General features: G+C 42.1%; 1 protein-coding gene across 11 annotated transcripts in view; it reads right to left on the reverse strand.

Moving 5' to 3' along the window:
• LOC102407486 (phosphodiesterase 4D interacting protein) overlaps positions 1 to 17,129 on the reverse strand; it is a 240,015-nt gene that overhangs the window by 142,409 nt on the left and 80,477 nt on the right. For 9 of the 11 annotated variants that reach the window (XM_044944467.2, XM_025288006.3, XM_025288000.3 and 6 more), the window contains exon 4: positions 5,559 to 5,669. In XM_044944467.2, the coding sequence (XP_044800402.2) occupies positions 5,559 to 5,669 (111 nt within the window). Of the gene's footprint in view, positions 1 to 5,558; positions 5,894 to 6,575; positions 6,595 to 17,129 lie in introns of those variants that run through there. The other 2 variants (XM_044944466.2, XM_045166056.1) reach the window with 2 other exon arrangements.

Here is a 17,129-nt window from a genome sequence, read left to right on the forward strand (position 1 = left end):
TTCTTGTTTACTGGGTTTTTTTAAAGAAACATTCATATTTGAGGGTGCCAGTAACTTTGCTGCTACAAAGACACTTGGATTACATAGTGTTATTTATACTTGGGCAAACTAAAATGAAGAATTGAGACAAACGGTCCCGAGTCCACTACTGAGGATGAAGAAACTGATTCGGAATAAAAAATGGTCCAAATTGAACATGTTCAGTAATTGGACTGATGTGGATAATTTTGCCATCTCTCAGTTTGTCACGGCAGCAGCAAAAATTACGTGACGGCTTACTACCATATGATAGGGATTGTGCTGATTTCAACTAATAGGCTCATATGATCCTCCTTCAGACCCTGTAAGATAGAAAGTATTACAACACCCCCTTCAGCAAAGATAAATTCTAGTATTTATATAGCCAGTGGTAGAACCAAGGTTTCATCTCAAGTCTGTCTTGTTCCTGACTCTTAGCGACTGCACTCAGTGATGGCAGAAGAGCAGGGATGATAAAAATTTGGTAGGAAAGTAAAGTCAGTGGGCTGTTTTAAAAACCTGGCTGCAGAAATAAGCTATGTATAAACATCAAAGTATTCTCAGGAAAAATATCCAGTCTCAAAAGAAGAGAAACCACAGCTCAAAGAAGTCAGGCAGTTTAAAGCCCACAAAACAAGAGAACACAACTCTTTCAACTCCTATCCTAAAGGCCAAAACCACTTTAACTTCCAACATCAGTTATGTCATATTCAACACAGACTCTATTTGGTCCAGGATGATAACATTCAATTTCTAAGCAACAGGATCTGACCTTGTCAGATTTTAAATTCCATTCTTAGAATGGAAACCTTAAGTCTTTTCAAAAATGACCTTGAATAATAATAAATTCAAACAAGCTTAACAAGTAAGTAGTCATCATGTGGCAAAACACAGTGGATGGAGGTTTTAGTGTGCTGTTTGGGGACTGGGTGTTTACCACACAGCAGTGGATTTCATAAATTCCAGGGTTGGGCATATTTCTAGTGGCGGCACACTTGGCTATCATGAGAAGATGCAGGATTAGATAATCAACAGCAACGAGGAAGTTCGCCAAGATGCCGCCCAGAAATTATTTACCAGAGCAGCTGCAGTTCAGAAATGCTAACAAGCCAGTCTCCCTGGGAGTGGGCCATGCTCAGCTGTAGACCACTTACAGTTCTCTGACTTGACTTTGCTTCAGAAGCAGGAGCTCTGTGTACTGCAATGATCTCTCCCTTCAGTGCTTTAGATATTGTCTACCCCACACTCTAAACCTACAATTAATATATGCTACCATGAGGGGGCAGTGGCATCTGATCATGTGGGTACATGCCCCAGTTGTTCTGTCCTGAGGGTACACAGCCTCGGCCTGTGTGTCTAGTCATTTACAAAAGTTGAAGCTTAAAGGTAGTTTAACTTAAACACTCAACAAACAGTAGCCAGTCTCACAGAACCAATTCTTATGTACAATTTAATACTATTTTATTTCTTAATTCTCTGAACAACTTGAAAGAGAGAAACCCTTAACTCCTTTTACATTTACTTGCCTTGAAGTTGATACTTTCAGGTTTTTATATAACTAACTCTTACAACTTCTCTTAAAATTAAACAGCCTTGTAGCTTCCTTTACAATTAAGAATTGTGTATACCTACTTCAGTCTCTCCCTCAATTAGCTACATAAAGGAGGACTTGCTACTTGGAAAGAGAAAGACACAACCCTCTCTCTAGTCCTTTCCTCCTCAAGTTTCTCATACTTCCGTTCCCTATAGTCGCCATGGTGAAATGCTTGCTTGTCTCTAAGACAGTATTTTTTACTCTTCAGTACAACTAACTCAAAAGTTTGCCATAGTAAACTATATGTAAAATGATAAAATAATTCCTATTCACAATAGAATTTTCTTACATGTTTCACAAATACTAGTTTTCTTTAAGTGAACCATGCATATGACACCCAAGTTAATGCAGACTAACTTAGTTGAGTATGATTTAATGCTTTTACTATATTCAAAGAAGAGTCCTTTCAACACTAAAGAAAAATCAAGCTAAGTTTAGCCACAGAACAGGGTTCTAAATTCTTATCTGAACTACCTGACTTACCATGTGACGCATCACATATCACTCTCCTTGTCTCTGCCAACATGGCTGCTAATTCATGGTCCTAACCTTGTGGGGTCACACAGGGACTAACACGGTTAAATGGGAGACATGTGTATGGGAATATCTGAGGGTGAGAGTAAAAGAACCAAACTGCTTCATTATTAAATATCATAGTAACTATTACTACTAGTAGGCATACAACTACTGCCCTCTCATATATGCATAATGCGAAAAAGTTCACAAAGTGCTTTGATATATCTTATTTAATCATTATGGTGGCTATTTATTCATACTCTCAACAGATAACCTTCAGTGCCTATGGTGCTGTGCATTACTCTTAATGCCAGTTCTGCAGGAACTGGAAGAGGCTCAGAAGGGCTAAGTAACTCACCCAGTTCTCTGGTTGTCCAGGGCTCCTGATTTCTGGTTTTCTAATCCTTTATCCTTCTGTCAAAGTGGAACTCCCCTGATTTCTATCAATCCCTCATCACTACAAAGTGTGATAAGCTAATTTCAACTATGATATTAATGATTGATAAAGGCTTTATGTGTTCTGCTTCCCAAATGAGGGCATGTTAACCTAAGCTGTTGGTGCATCCCAAATAATCACAGCAAAATGGGATGAGTGATCTGACAGGTAAAAGGAATAAAAGGTATGATGAGAAGTGAAAGGAGGGAGTATAGAATACTCAAGTAGGCAGTAGTTGTATGCCTACTAGTAGTAATAGTTATTTGGAGAAGGCAATGGCACCCCACTCCAGTACTCTTGCCTGGAAAATCCCATGGATGGAGGAGCCTGGAAGGCTGCAGTCCATGGGGTTGCTGAGGGTCGGACATGACTGAGTGACTTCACTTTTACTTTTCACTTTCATGCATTGGGGAAGGAAATGGCAACCCACTCCAGTGTTCTTGCCTGGAGAATCCCAGGGATGGTGGAGCCTGGTGGGCTGCCATCTATGGGGTCGCACAGAGTCAGACACGATTGAAGTGACTTAGCAGCAGTAGCAGTAATAGTTATTATGATATTTAAAAACGGAGCAGTTTGGTTCTTTTAATCTCACCCTCAGATATTCCTGTGCATGTGTTTCACATTTAACTGTGTTAGTCCCTTTGTGACCTCACAAGGTTTAAGATTCCCCAAACTATATGAGGCCAGCAGCTGCCTGATTACTCTGTTTTTATGACCAAAAAGAGATAGGGCCATTTTTACCACCTGAGTGGGACTCATGGCATTGTGTGTGTGCGTGCTAAGTTGCTTCAGTCATATCCAACTCTTTGCGACCCCATGGACTGTAGCCCCCCAGGCTCCTGTGTCCATGGGATTCCCCAGGCAAGAATACTGAAGTGGGTTGCCATGCCCTCTTCCAGGGGATCTTCCCCATCCAGGGATCAAACCCACGTCTCTTACGTTTCCTTAACTGGCAGGCAGATTCTTTACCACTAGCACCACCTGAGAAACCTCATGGCAATACTGGAGTCTAACAAAAGGGTTGTCACCTCTACATGTGACAATGTTCTCTTACCCCCAGACCATGCTCCCATGCAGCTTCTATAATCATTTTTTTTTTTTTTTGGTTGCACCACATGGTTTGTGGGATATTAGTTCCCCAACCAGGGATGGGAAGCACATCCCCTGCATTGGAAGCACAGAGTCCTAACCATTGGACCGCCTAACAAGTCACTATAATCTTAATCACACTTCTCCAGGAAAGCAATGGTGCCCTCTCACACGGACCCAAAGTTTCCCTAAAGACTGTCTCCTTAGCCACTGCAGAGCAGAGGGTGAGACTAAATGAGATGAAATGACTCAAGCAGTCACTTGATTCAAGCTAAAAAAATTCTAAGAACGGATTTCTCTAAAAAAGGATTTTCTCTAAGAAAAATTATCTAAGAAATTGTCCCTTCCTTCTGCCTTGCTTTAGAGACAGTTAGTAGGAAAATTTTCCTTTCTCTGCACAGTGAGCAAATTTATTCACTATTCCTACTCCAAGGCAAACACTGCTATTCATGCTCCCCTTCTTCCTCTCTCTGTTACCAACCCTCACTTGGCAATATCCTTCTTGACTACCGGCAGTTCCACTGAGGCACACTCATGAAAGTGAAAGTCGCTTAGTTGTATCCGACTTTTTGCGACTATAGTCCATGGAATTCTCCAGGCCAGATTACTGGAGTGGGGTAGCCTTTCCCTTCTCCAGAGGATCTTCCCAACCCAGGTCTCCTGCACTGAGGGCAGATTCTTTACCAGCTGAGCCACCAGGGAAGCCCACCTCACAATATAGCCACATAAAAGATGAAAGATGAGTCTGATCAATTTCAGGAAAATTCAGGTTAAAACACAGAAATCCAGGAAAGACAGAAAATAGGGCTAAAAGCCTCAGATTTAGCTGCTCATAATAATTGAATTTACCAAAGAGTGGTTTGGGTCTCATAGATAACAGTTATTCCTCTGATCCAAAGAATTATCTAGCAGCCTGTAATGCATCCCAAGCTTCTTCTCAACAGGACAGGGCACACATAGATAATGATAATATTCATACAGTCTTCTGGCGTGAACAGCTGGAGATTCAGGATCTCTGATAAAGTCAGAGGCCATCAGCTCCAGGTCACTCAGGCCACTTCAGTTCCTGCTTGCCCAGACACTAAGGAAGCTAAGGAAACTAACATTGTGGCGAGGAAGCTTAATCCTTGTACACCATAGCCTAATGTCCTCTTACCAAGGTGCTGCCTCACCCTCAACTCAGCCAATCCCCCCAGTCTTCCTTCCCCACCCCACTCACCCATCAATTAAGATGGCCCTCCCTCTCACACCCCACCCAAGGCCAACAGGCTGTTCATTCCATCAATACCCTTTCTTCACTCTAAGGTGAACTATTCCGAAAGATGAAAATGCCTAACACTCTGTCCTAGAAATTCATCTGAATAATCATCTTCAAAAACAAATCATGGATTTCTCAAGGAAATGTCCTCTATCCCTGCCCTTTCCTCCATGGGATCATTTCCTGCCCCCATGTGCCAGACAGAGCTAGAAGTGTCCCTGCTCTAAGCAGAGCATGGGACTTAAAAACTACAGCTTCAGTCTCCTCCAGGGGTTGTTTAAAAATGCTGGTTTCTAAGTTTCCCCTCCCTTACTAAATCAGAATCCCTGGGGGTGAGTCAGGAATGTAGCTACACTTACAAAGCAGCTCCCAAGGTGATTGCTCTCCACAGTTCCACATCAGACTTTGGGAGCCTCTGATTTAATCCCACTCCCTATTTTTACAGAGTAGGAGCATAGGACATAAAAGAGGCGAAATGGGCTTATCCAAGGTCACCAGGCGTGAAGGTGACCACAACCGGCCTGGAACCGCCTCCCTCGCGAGTTCGCACAGCATGAGGAGGAACATAGGAACAACCCCCAGCATCTTGATGTGTCCACACTGGCCCGTCGCCGCCCCAGCGGAGTGGCAGCTCCCCCAGCACTCACCCGCTTGTAGATGTCCTCCCGGCTGGCCTCATACTTCTGCTGCATGCGCTCCTCCAGGAAGTAGATGCGCAGCTTGAGGCTGAAGTTCTCCTTCTTCAGGTCATTGAGGTGCTGGGACAGAGTGCGATATCCATTAGACATGGTGGGCAACCCATGGGGAGGAGCACGTGCCCGGTTGCCCCCCTCAGCCCAGGAACGTGGTGCAGCTGCACCGCGGCATGAAGCGAGCCGGCGGCCACACTGCGGGGCTACGGCGACATGGCCCTGGTGGCTGGCTGCCTCCCGCACTTGGGCCTGGGCTCGCTGCTCTGGGTGCTGGAGCGCGCCCGCTTTCCTTTTTTACCTCGGGAGATATTTGCGGAATCCCTGACAGAGGAACATGCTGCGTGAACTCAAACACAAGTGGTGTAACCTGACTCCTAGCTAGGACTCGGCTCTCACTCTTGCAGAGTCTCCCAGGCCCAACTGTAAGCAGTTAACAGTTTCTCCTAAAAGAGAGGGGGGCTGACCCCCCAAAAGCTCCCAGGAAATGGGGAAGGGGAGTAATTCAAGGTGACGGTGGGATTGCAAGTTTACAAAATGGCCCACAGAATGGTGACCATGTATGGAATAACCCCCGCTTCCTATCAGGTGCAAATCTTCAAGAAGGACTCATCAGAGGGGTTTCTAATTTCCTTTGATATCCAGAGGCTCACTTCTAATCAGATCCTTCCCAGGTTTTCTCCCTGGACCTTTCAAGCCTTGAGGCAGTTAGAGAAATGACCTTTCTTATCCTGCTCACCTCCCCCTACACCTTCGTGTGTGCATGTGTGTGTATGTGCCTATGCATGCTCAGTCATGTCTGACTGTCTGCGACCCCATGGCTCCTCTGTCCATGGGATTTCCTAGGCAAGGATACTGGAATAGGTTGCTATTTCCTTCTCCAGGAGATCTTTCCAACCCAGGGATCAAACCTGTGTTTCCTGCACTGGCAGGCAGATTCTTTACCACTGAACTACCACTGGGAGGTCCACACACCTGAGCTACCTCCAAAGAAAGAGGCAATCTTCCAGTTCAGTGAAATCTTTGCACTCTCTACCAGCTACACCAGCTCAAAGAGGCAGGGTCAAAGGCTACTCCCTCTAAGGGATGAGGGAGAAAAAGAGGGTGGGAGATGATAAAGGGAGGCGTCAGACTGGAGCCCAGAGATTTCACCCAGTCACTAGTTCTTAACTCCAGCACCTGCCAAGTGGAGCCAGGCACTCATCACCAGATCCTGCTCCTAAAGCAATTTAAGATCCTTGAATGACAGCTGCAACATTAGCAGGAAGTATTATTTATCCCACACCACACAGCACATTGCAGGTGACTGGGAGACAACTCCACAGCACAGATACCAAACGCAGGTTCTCGGTTGCAATAATACTAGCATGAAAACAAAAAACAACTTAATATTAACATTCAAAGTAAAGAAAACAAAAAGTTTGTACTTAATTCAAGTAGTCATTTCCTCTCCACGCTACCTGCTCTTCATTCATCTAATTCTTTGTACATGATAATTCCAATCAACATCCCCTTTGTACACAGCAGGTGATACGTTGAGCAAGAGGGATACAAAGATGAAGACAGTCCCAACCTTCCAAGAGATAGGTGGCCATATAGATATAGCTGCATATGTTTTGAGCTTCCCAGGTGGCATGAGTGATAAAGAATCCAACTGCCAATGCAGCAGATGTAAAAGACGTGGGTTAATCCCCTGGAAGATGGCATGGCAACCTACTCCCGTATTCTTGCCTGGAGAATCCCATGGACAGAGGAGCCTGGGGTGCTACAGTTCATAGAGTTACAAAGAGTCTAACATGACTCAAGTGGCTTAGCATGCACATATGCATGTGTTTTACACTATGGCCTGTGTTATTTAAACTTTTTACACTTTATACTGAAATCCAGTACATGCACACACACACACACAACTGAAGTACAAATTCCCCAAAGTAATGTTAACCCGCACTTTGTGGGATGGATGCACTTTGATATTTTCTATTCCATTTCTCTTTTTGGGAGTGACCCACTGAATTGATTTCAGTTCAGTTCAGTTCAGTTGCTCAGTCATGTCCGACTCTGCGACCCCATGAATCACAGCACGCCAGGCCTCCCTGTCCATCACTAACTCCCAGAGTTCACTCAGACTCACGTCCATCGAGTCAGTGATGCCATCCAGCCATCTCATCCTCTGTCTTCCCCTTCTCCTCCTGCCCCCAATCCCTCCCAGCATCAGAGTCTTTTCCAATCAGTCAACTTTTTGCATGAGGTGGCCAAAGTACTGGAGTTTCAGCTTTAGCATCATTCCCTCCAAAGAAATCCCAGGGCTGATCTCCTTCAGAATGGACTGGTTGGATCTCCTTGCAGTCCAGGGGACTCTCAAGAGTCTTCTCCAACACCACAGTTCAAAAGCATCAATTCTTCGGTGCTCAGCCTTCTTCACAGTCCAACTCTCACATCCATACATCACCACAGGAAAAACCATAGCTTTGACTAGACGGACCTTTGTTGGCAAAGTAATGTCTCTGCTTTTGAATATGCTATCTAGGTTGGTCATAACTTTCCTTCCAAGGAGTAAGCGTCTTTTAATTTCATGGCTGCAGTCACCATCTGCAGTGATTTTGGAGCCCAAAAAAAGAAAGTCTGACACTGTTTCCACTGTTTCCCCATCTATTTCCCATGAAGTGATGGGACCTGATGCCATGATCTTTGTTTTCTGAATGTTGAGCTATAAGCCAACTTTTTCACTCTCCTCTTTCACTTTCATCAAGAGGCTTTTAAGTTTCTCTTCATTTTCTGCCATAAGGGTGGTGTCATCTGCATATCTGAGGTTATTGATATTTCTCCTGGCAATCTTGATTCCAGCTTGTGTTTCTTCCAGTCCAGCATTTCTCATGATGTACTCTGCATGTAAGTTAAATAAGCAGGGTGACAATATACAGCCTTGACATACTCCTTTTCCTATTTGAAACCAGTCTGTTGTTCCATGTCCAGTTCTAACTGTTGCTTCCTGACCTGCATACAGATTTCTCAAGAGGCAGGTCAGGTGGAATTGATTTCAATATCTACTAATAAATTTTGTCCTGAAGCTTTGAAAAATACTGAATCTATGGGAACCCAGAAGAAAGAGTGATTCATTTTAATTGGGATGGTGAGAGAAAGAAAGCTTCCACTAGAAGTTGCATTTGCAATTTTCTTTGAAAGATAAAAAAAAGTTTGAGAAAATAAAGTGGACTCAGGAGGCACAATTAAAACTGAGCATTCTCTCAAATCCTGGAGGAGGAAATGGCAACCCACTCCAGTATTCTTGCCTGGGAAATCCCATGGACAGAGGTGGCTGGCAGGCTGCAGTCCATGGGGCCACAGAGAGATAGACATGACTGAGCATTTTCTCTTGAACAGATTTGAATGATAAGCAGCAACACATTTCTTACCTAGAACACTGGTAACTTAAGACGATATAGTCTTTATTTTTTTTAAATGCACATTTAAAATGCATTTAGCTATTTCCATTAAATCGGTGCTTTTAGAATAAATGAATGTCATCTAGGCTTAGGTAGAGACAGTGAGGAAGAGGAAAGTCTAAAATTCAAAAAGATCCTTTTTCTGGTTCCAGCTCTGTTACTAAATAACTATATGACCTTGGGAGTACACTTCTCCAGAGGCCTAACTGTCCTACTTTATAAAATGAAGTAGTTGAAACCAGGTGATTTTTAAGGCCTTTTCCTGGTCTAAGCTTCTAGAGGAATAACCTAGTTATTATTACCTCCATTTTGAATGTGCATGCATGCTTAGTCGCTCAGTCATGTCTGACTCTTTGCGACCCCATGGACTGTAACTTGCCAGGCTGCTCTGTCCATGGGATTCTCCAGGCAAGAATACTGGAGTGGGTTGCCATTCCCTTCTTCAGAGGATCTCCCTGATCCAGGGATCGAACCCACATCTCCTGCATTGCAGGAGGATACTTTACTGCCTGAGCCATGAGGGAAGACCCCATTTTGCACAGGGGAACCAGATACCAGCTTCTAGATTAGTGTTTAATCATGCTTTTGATGTCTACTTGGATTCTTTCATCATGTAAGATAATTAATTAGAACCCTTATGGAAAGTAAAATTGAATATGAATACAGGTGTTCTTATCCAACCTAGGTATTTCTTTCTTCACATTAACCCTATTTCCTCTTGAACTCTGTGATCCCTTGTTCTTTTCCTATCCCTCTAGCCTCTTCTGTGTTGTTATTGTTTTTTAATTTCCTGGCTCTTTAATGCTACTGCTTAAATGACAAGTAGTCCTTAGCCTTCTGATTTTTTTCTTTCCACATTTTCTCCCTTAGAGATTTTGTCCACTTTTAGGGCTATCATTTTTGCCTCCCAAACAGTCCCCAAATCCCAAACCAAGCTGTCTCACCCAAGATCTAGCCCTATATAGGCAACCAACTCTTTGCTAGCTAGTTCAACTTGAATGTGCCATTCCTACAACATTTCCACAATAATCCACAAAAGCAAAAACTTTTGCAACAGTGATCTATCCTCTCTGACAGAATTCATCCAGCCATCTCTTCTTATCACAGCTAGAAAAACTCCATTATTTTGAAAACATTATTGTCAAAACTTAAGTCTTACTTAAAACCCCTTCACAGGCATCTCGTCACTACTAGCATAAAAGAAAAACCATCACAGCCTCTCAAGACAGCTTGCCTCTCACTTAAGTCCTTTTTTCAAGTTCATATTTCACTCAAAGCCTTCCCTGCTAGCCAGACTGGAAAAATTTTCCTCTTGAGCACTTAAGGCAAATATTAACATTTGGCAATACCTCATGGTATTGCTTTTCTACTGTCCTGCAGGTTTATTTACACATTTTAGAGCTTTTAACTGTTCATGTGTCTAACTATTGAGTTAGCCAAAAAATTCATTCAGGATTTTTCATAACATCTTATAGAAAAACCCCAATGAACTTTTGACCAACCCAATAGTCTGTAAGCTGCCCAAGGGTCAATGACTGAAATATCTTTCTACGTTCTTTCAGCTCCCACAATTGCCAAGAAGACCTCTCCAGTTTATTCATCCCACTGTACAGAATACAATCGGCTCAATCAGACTAGAGTGTCTTGAGGGCTGGCAAGGCATACTTTGTGTCTTCATATTCTCATTGCAGAATATTTAGGAAGTACTCCCTAAATATTCGTTAAGTAGGGCTTCCCTGGTAGCTCAGTTGGTAAAGAATCCACCTGCAATGCAGGAGACCCTGGTTCAATTCCTGGGTCAGGAAGATCCGCTGGAGAAGAGATAGGCTGCCCACTCCAGTATTCTTGGGCTTTCCTTGTGGCTCAGCTGGTAAAGAATCCGCCTGCAATGCTGGAGACCTAGGTTGAGAAGATCCCCTGGAGAAGGGAAGGCTACCCACTCCAGGATTCTGGCCTAGAGAATTCCATGGACTGTATAGTCCATGGGGTCACAGTGAATTGGACATGACTGAGCGAATTTCAATTCACTTCAATGAACAGATAAGTATTGTATATATATTTCTTTTTTGCTGATTTGATCTGTTTAATATGGGCTAGCTTGCTTATATTATTTTCATAGTTTTCCAATAATATAAAAAAGTTGGTTTTAATGGTTCCAAAGAAACTACATCTTCTAGAGTGATGACTAGAAAAGTGATGTTTTATTTACTTAAATTTCTAAGTTTATATGCCCATCTTGATCTTTCTCCTGAATTCCAATCTATATCTAACTTCCTAGTAGAAATCTCCAGTTGAATACAGATATCTCACACTCATGATATATAAAGCTGAATTCCTGATTTTTCCCAGCACATGTTTCTTCATCTTTGGATTGCATTTCAGTTTGTAATCACCAATATTTGGAGTTGTTTGGGCCCCAAACTTTGAATTATTCTTGACCCTTCTTTTTCACACACATCATCTCATCTGTCTATGCTGCTGCTGCTGCTAAGTCACTTCAGCCGTGTCTGACTCTGTGCGACCCCATAGATGGCAGCCCGCCAGGCTCCCCCGTCCCTGGGATTCTCCAGGCAAGAACACTGGAGTGGGTTGCCATTTCCTTCTCCAATGTGTGAAAAGTGAAAAGTGAAAGTGAAGTCACTCCGTCGTGTCCGACTCTTAGCGACCCCATGGACTGCAGCCTACTAGGCTCCTCCATCCATGGGATTTTCCAGGCAAGAGTACTGGAGTGGGATGCCATTGCCTTCTCCATCATCTGTCTATAAATCTGCCTAATTCTACTTTCAATAGATACAGAGAATCTATCTACCACCACTGCCGCTGGTAACTTTGCCACTCTGGCCCAAGATACTGTGATCTTTCCCTTAAGCTAATTTTTTTAAAGTGCTTCTATTTATTTAATATTTATTTGGCTGCACTGGGTCTTAGTTGTGGCATGCAGAATCATTAATTGTGGCATGTGGTTATCTAGTTTCCTAAACAGGGATTGAATGCAGGTCCCCTGCACTGGGAGCCCAGAGTCTTAGCCACTGGACACCAGGGAAGTCCCTCCCCTAAACTATTTGAATAGTCCTTTAACTGGTCTCCCTGTTCCCACCCTTGCTCCCCTAATAGCAGTGATACTTAGCAGAGCAGCCACAGTGAGCCTTTTAAGATACCAGATTACTCCTCTGCTGGAAACCACCAGTGGCTTCCTATCTAACTAAGGCTGAAAGGCTAAGTCTGTTCATTAGCCCATAAGGCTCAAGGCCCTAAGTAATATGGAGCCCCTCTCCTGCCCTCTCTTTTACTTTTTTTCCCTGCTACTCTCCCCCTGCATACCCTCCTCCAGCCACATGGTTTATCTGCTGTTTCTCAAAAATACCAAAATACCCCCTCCCTCTCAGGGCCTTTCAGCTAATTGATCCTTCTGAATGGCATGGTTTCTTTAGTTATCTGCATGATTCTCTTCCTCACTCTCTTCAAGTCTTGGATCAAATGTCACTTCCTCAATGAGGTGACCACCCTATTTAAAATTGTAGCTCACCCTATGCCTCACCCCAGCCCTCCATTATTTCCTTCACTGTTTCTTTAATCCCATAGCATTATCATCTTCTAACATATTCTATTTACTTATTTTCTTTCTTGTCTGTCTCTCCCACTAGCATGCAAACTCCATGAGAAAGCCAGGATTTGAGCCTGTTTTGTTCACTTCTATGTTGTCTGTGTTCAGAATAGTGCCTGGCACATAGTAGGTGCTCAAAAATACTTGTTGAATAAAAGAATGGATGAATAACTAATGCTGACTTTGACCTCACTGGATTTAATCCTAATAGAATGTAACGTGTATACAAGATTCCACAGTTCTTGTAGGATGAAGAACATAGCTAAAGGTAATTTTATAAGTCAAATAAATTATTCTAACAGGCTAATTTTAATACACAAGACAGAATCTGAAGTGTGAACAAGTGTTCTGAAGAAATGGGGAATAATATTACATATGACAAATAACAATCAAAGGAGAGTACTGGAGTGGGGTGCCATTGCCTTCTCCGCAAAGGATAGTATAAACTATACAAATAGCAAAAACTACAGAAATTAGGAAAAAGAGGCTACCGGAGAAGGTTCCAGAGAGGAATGACATTTTAGCTCACCTTAAAGGATGAATCAAGTTTGTATAGACTAGAGGGAGAATACAAGGCAAGCTAGGTGGGTAGAACATAAGCAGTGGTGCAGATGACCAACTGGACTGAAACAAAGGGCACAGGCCGTCCTGTGTGGGGGACAGAGAAGATGGGAAGTAAAGAACCATTTCAGAAAGATATAGAAAGTCAGGATGAGGAGTCCAACTTTGTTCCTTTAGGCAGATCCTGGCTCTCAGTTCAGAGTAGGCAATGGCACCCCACTCCAGTACTCTTGCCTGGAAAATCCCATGGACGGAGGAGCATGGTAGGCTACAGTCTGTGGGGTTGCTAAGAGTCAGACACGACTGAGTGACTTCACTTTCACTTTTCACTTTCATGCACTGGAGAAGGAAATGGCAACCCACTCCAGTGTTCTTGCCTGGAGAATCCCAGGGACGGGGGAGCCTGGTGGGCTGCCGTCTATGGGGTCACACAGAGTTGGGCACAACTGAAGCGACTTAGCAGCAGCAGTTTGAACAAAGGGTGAGGAGGGAGGCAGTTGCCAGAGGGCCGGGAACCTCTTACTAGGAAGATTGTTTATTTGCTTATTGTTTATGTTTTATTTTACTTGTTTGTGTTTTGTGGCTTTAACAAACAAAAAACACACCTGGGCTGCACACTAGACTTTCTCAATCAGGTCTCTCAGACCTTTGGATAAGCTTTGCACTGCTAAGGAAACAAGCACATGCAGGTTCTTGAACACGGGGCAGTGCCTCTGTCTTTGTTCTTCCTTTTGTACATAGTACATCAAAAATTTTTACTCTTATCTCAAAATATGTTTTCCAAACATTAATGGCTCTCCCCTGCTCTTTTCTTAATTTCTCCTTCCCACTGCTTCTTAATGTATTACACCAGACTGGAAATAAGACTTTACTAAGAACTCCGTCAATGCCAACAATAGTAGGAGATTACAACCCAGCTGTTGTATGTCATGCCCCATTAACATAACCAACTGTCAAGTCAGCCTTTAAAAAAAAAAACTCAGCCTCACATTTGCTTAATCATATTCAGACCCCCCAGACAGTTCTTATAATGGAAATGCTTGAAGACATATTAATGTCTTAGTAATCCTTCTAAAAAATATAGTTCCACTTCACTAAAAATGATTAATCATCTTAATTGGCAAATTCTTTTCAAATATAATAAAACTTCTGCAACTTAAACTCCACTAATTTGATACCTGTGATAATTCATATCTTTACATTTCATGAAAACAAAAAAATTCTTAAATAAGTTAATATGGTAAGCAGAGGAACAGGAGAATCATTTTTAAGTAACCCTTGATATTTTATCAATGCTGTCCACTTACAAACTGGTGATAAATGTTATCACTATTATATATATTTATCTAGGTGGGGTAACACAGAATTGTGGAAAAAGCAATGGCTTTAGAACCAAGGACATCTGGGTTCACATCTCAGTTCTGCAATTTTCTAATTGTGTGACTTCAAGAAAAATACTTAACAGTAATTAACTGTAGGAAAAAATTCAGGAGATGGGATCCACATAGGTTATTAAGAGCGTTGCAATTATATCTGTACCATATTAGCAAAAATAATATATGTTAAAATTTAGATATTGGATACATGGGCAAATGTTTTCTTGTTTTTTGCATGTTCTATTGTTTTATTGTTCTATTGTATGTTCAAATGTTTTATTGTTCTTTATGAAAATTCATTATTTTTTAAAAAAAACTATTTTAGATGGAAAGAAACTAGGAATTGAAGGCAGCTTTCAATTAGATATAAGAATAAATTCTCTAGTGGAGTTGGATGTAATGAACTTATTGCCACCCTCCATCCATACATTCATACATCAAATATTTACTTAGCATAACATTATGAGAGATAGTAAATTTCCTGCCACAAAAAGGAATCAACTGAAACTTAAGAACCACTTGTTGGGGATATTGTTAAAATCTTCACACATTTAGTTCAATTCAATTCAGTCACTCAGTTGTGTCCGACTCTTTGCGACCCCATGGACTGCAGCACTCCAGGCCTCCCTGTCTATCATCTTCACACATTAGCTAGGAGTTAGTTCTGGAGAGCTTTTAAGGTCCTTAGCTATCCTGAGGGTCTAGTCTGAAACCTATTTTCTCATAGAAACAATATTATCAAAGGCAGCACCAATGAGAGAGCTGTCACTTTTTGAAGAATCTCAGAGCATCCTACCAGCTCTCTCATGGCAGAGCCCTAAAAGGCAGCAGGAGTCTAACTGTTCAGATTAAATGCTCTGGTTGCCTTGTGTGCAGGAAGAGAAAGAGGAGATTAGTGAGCCTAAAAGACATATTTCCAAGACAAAATCAGCAACAACGACTAGGACCTAAGGATGACCCTCAGTAGACTTTGCTAACTATCATATTTTCAAAACAGCCCTATGGGAAAGGCACACCAATGGCTGGAGAGTAATAGAACCCTACTTGTTTTGAACTGGAGGGTAGGGATAGCAGGGATGTGGCAGGGAGAAGGAGGATGGTTTGTATCACATATAAATATTTTATTTATAATACATCTGTGTGTCTGGGAGTCCCTATGCTTTTTGGATAAAATCTAAGTTGAAGAAATACAAAAGTTTAATTTTGGGCTGTTCTGAATGACTTTGACTTGTATTACAAAATTAAGTAGATATAATTATACTATCTTCACAACAATCACTTGTATGGGATTTGACAATATACAAAACACTTCCATTACATGTATTATTTCATTTACCTTCACCACAACACTGTGAAGTAAGTGGGTTATCTATTATATCCATTTTGCACTCTAGGAAAGTAAGCTTATCTAGAAAGTGGAAGAGCACAGACTGCAACTTCCAATAGGCTGATCCATATTTCATACTCAGGGTCTTCATCATGACACTAGAGACCCCTGTGACTCTAGGACTCCCCATGTGACTAATAAGGTCTGTCTACTTCTACACCAGGTCTTTTCATCTTTTCAAAATGTATCCTTCATTATAAAGAATATTCCTGTGACCCCAGAGGATCTGACTACCTGACCCTCTATGAAACATAGTTTTCTCCATTTTCAAGATGAATAAACCAAAGCTAGTCCTCAAAGGATTAAATATGGGGTAACTACATGACCCGGAGAAGGCAATGGCACCCCACTCCAGTACTCTTGCCTGGAAAATCCCATGGACGGAGGAGCCTGGTAGGCTGCGGTCCATGGGGTCGCTAAGAGTCAGACACAACTAAGCGACTTCACTTTCTCTTTTCACTTTCATGCATTGGAGAAGGAAATGGCAACCCGCTCCAGTGTTCTTGCCTGGAGAATCCCAGGGACGGGGGAGCCTGGTGGGCTGCTGTCTATGGGGTCGCACAGAGTCAGACACAACTGAAGCGACTTAGCAGCAGCAGCAGCAACTACATGACCGAGCAATTCCGCTTCTAGGTATACACCCAAGAGAAGTGACACATATGTCCATGTAAAATCTTGTATATGAATGTTCATAGAAGCATCATTCACAATAGTGAAAAAAAGCAGAAACATCCCAAATATACAAAAAGAGAAGACTCACTATACACAGTTTAGTATATTCATATAATAGAACACTACTGACATGAGACTACAACATGAATGAACTTTGAAAACATTATTCTAATGTGAAATGAGCCAGGCACAGAGTCATGTATTGTATGATTCTATTTATACAAAATTTTCAGACTAGACAAATACATAGAGAAATTAGATAAGTGGTTTCCAGGGCCTGGGGAAATAGAGAATAGGGCGTGACTAGTAATGGGTATGATGGTTTAGGGGGAGTGATGAAAACATCCTGGAACTAGATAGAGGGAACTGTTGCACAGCTCATTGAATACACAAAAGACATGGAACTGTACACTTTAAAAGGGTGAATCCTATGGTATGTAAATTATATTTCAATAAAGCTGTTATTTTAAAAAAGAAGAAGAAAAA

The sequence above is a fragment of the Bubalus bubalis genome, chromosome 6 (assembly GCF_019923935.1).
Source record: "Bubalus bubalis isolate 160015118507 breed Murrah chromosome 6, NDDB_SH_1, whole genome shotgun sequence".
NCBI classification, from domain to species: domain Eukaryota; kingdom Metazoa; phylum Chordata; class Mammalia; order Artiodactyla; family Bovidae; genus Bubalus; species Bubalus bubalis.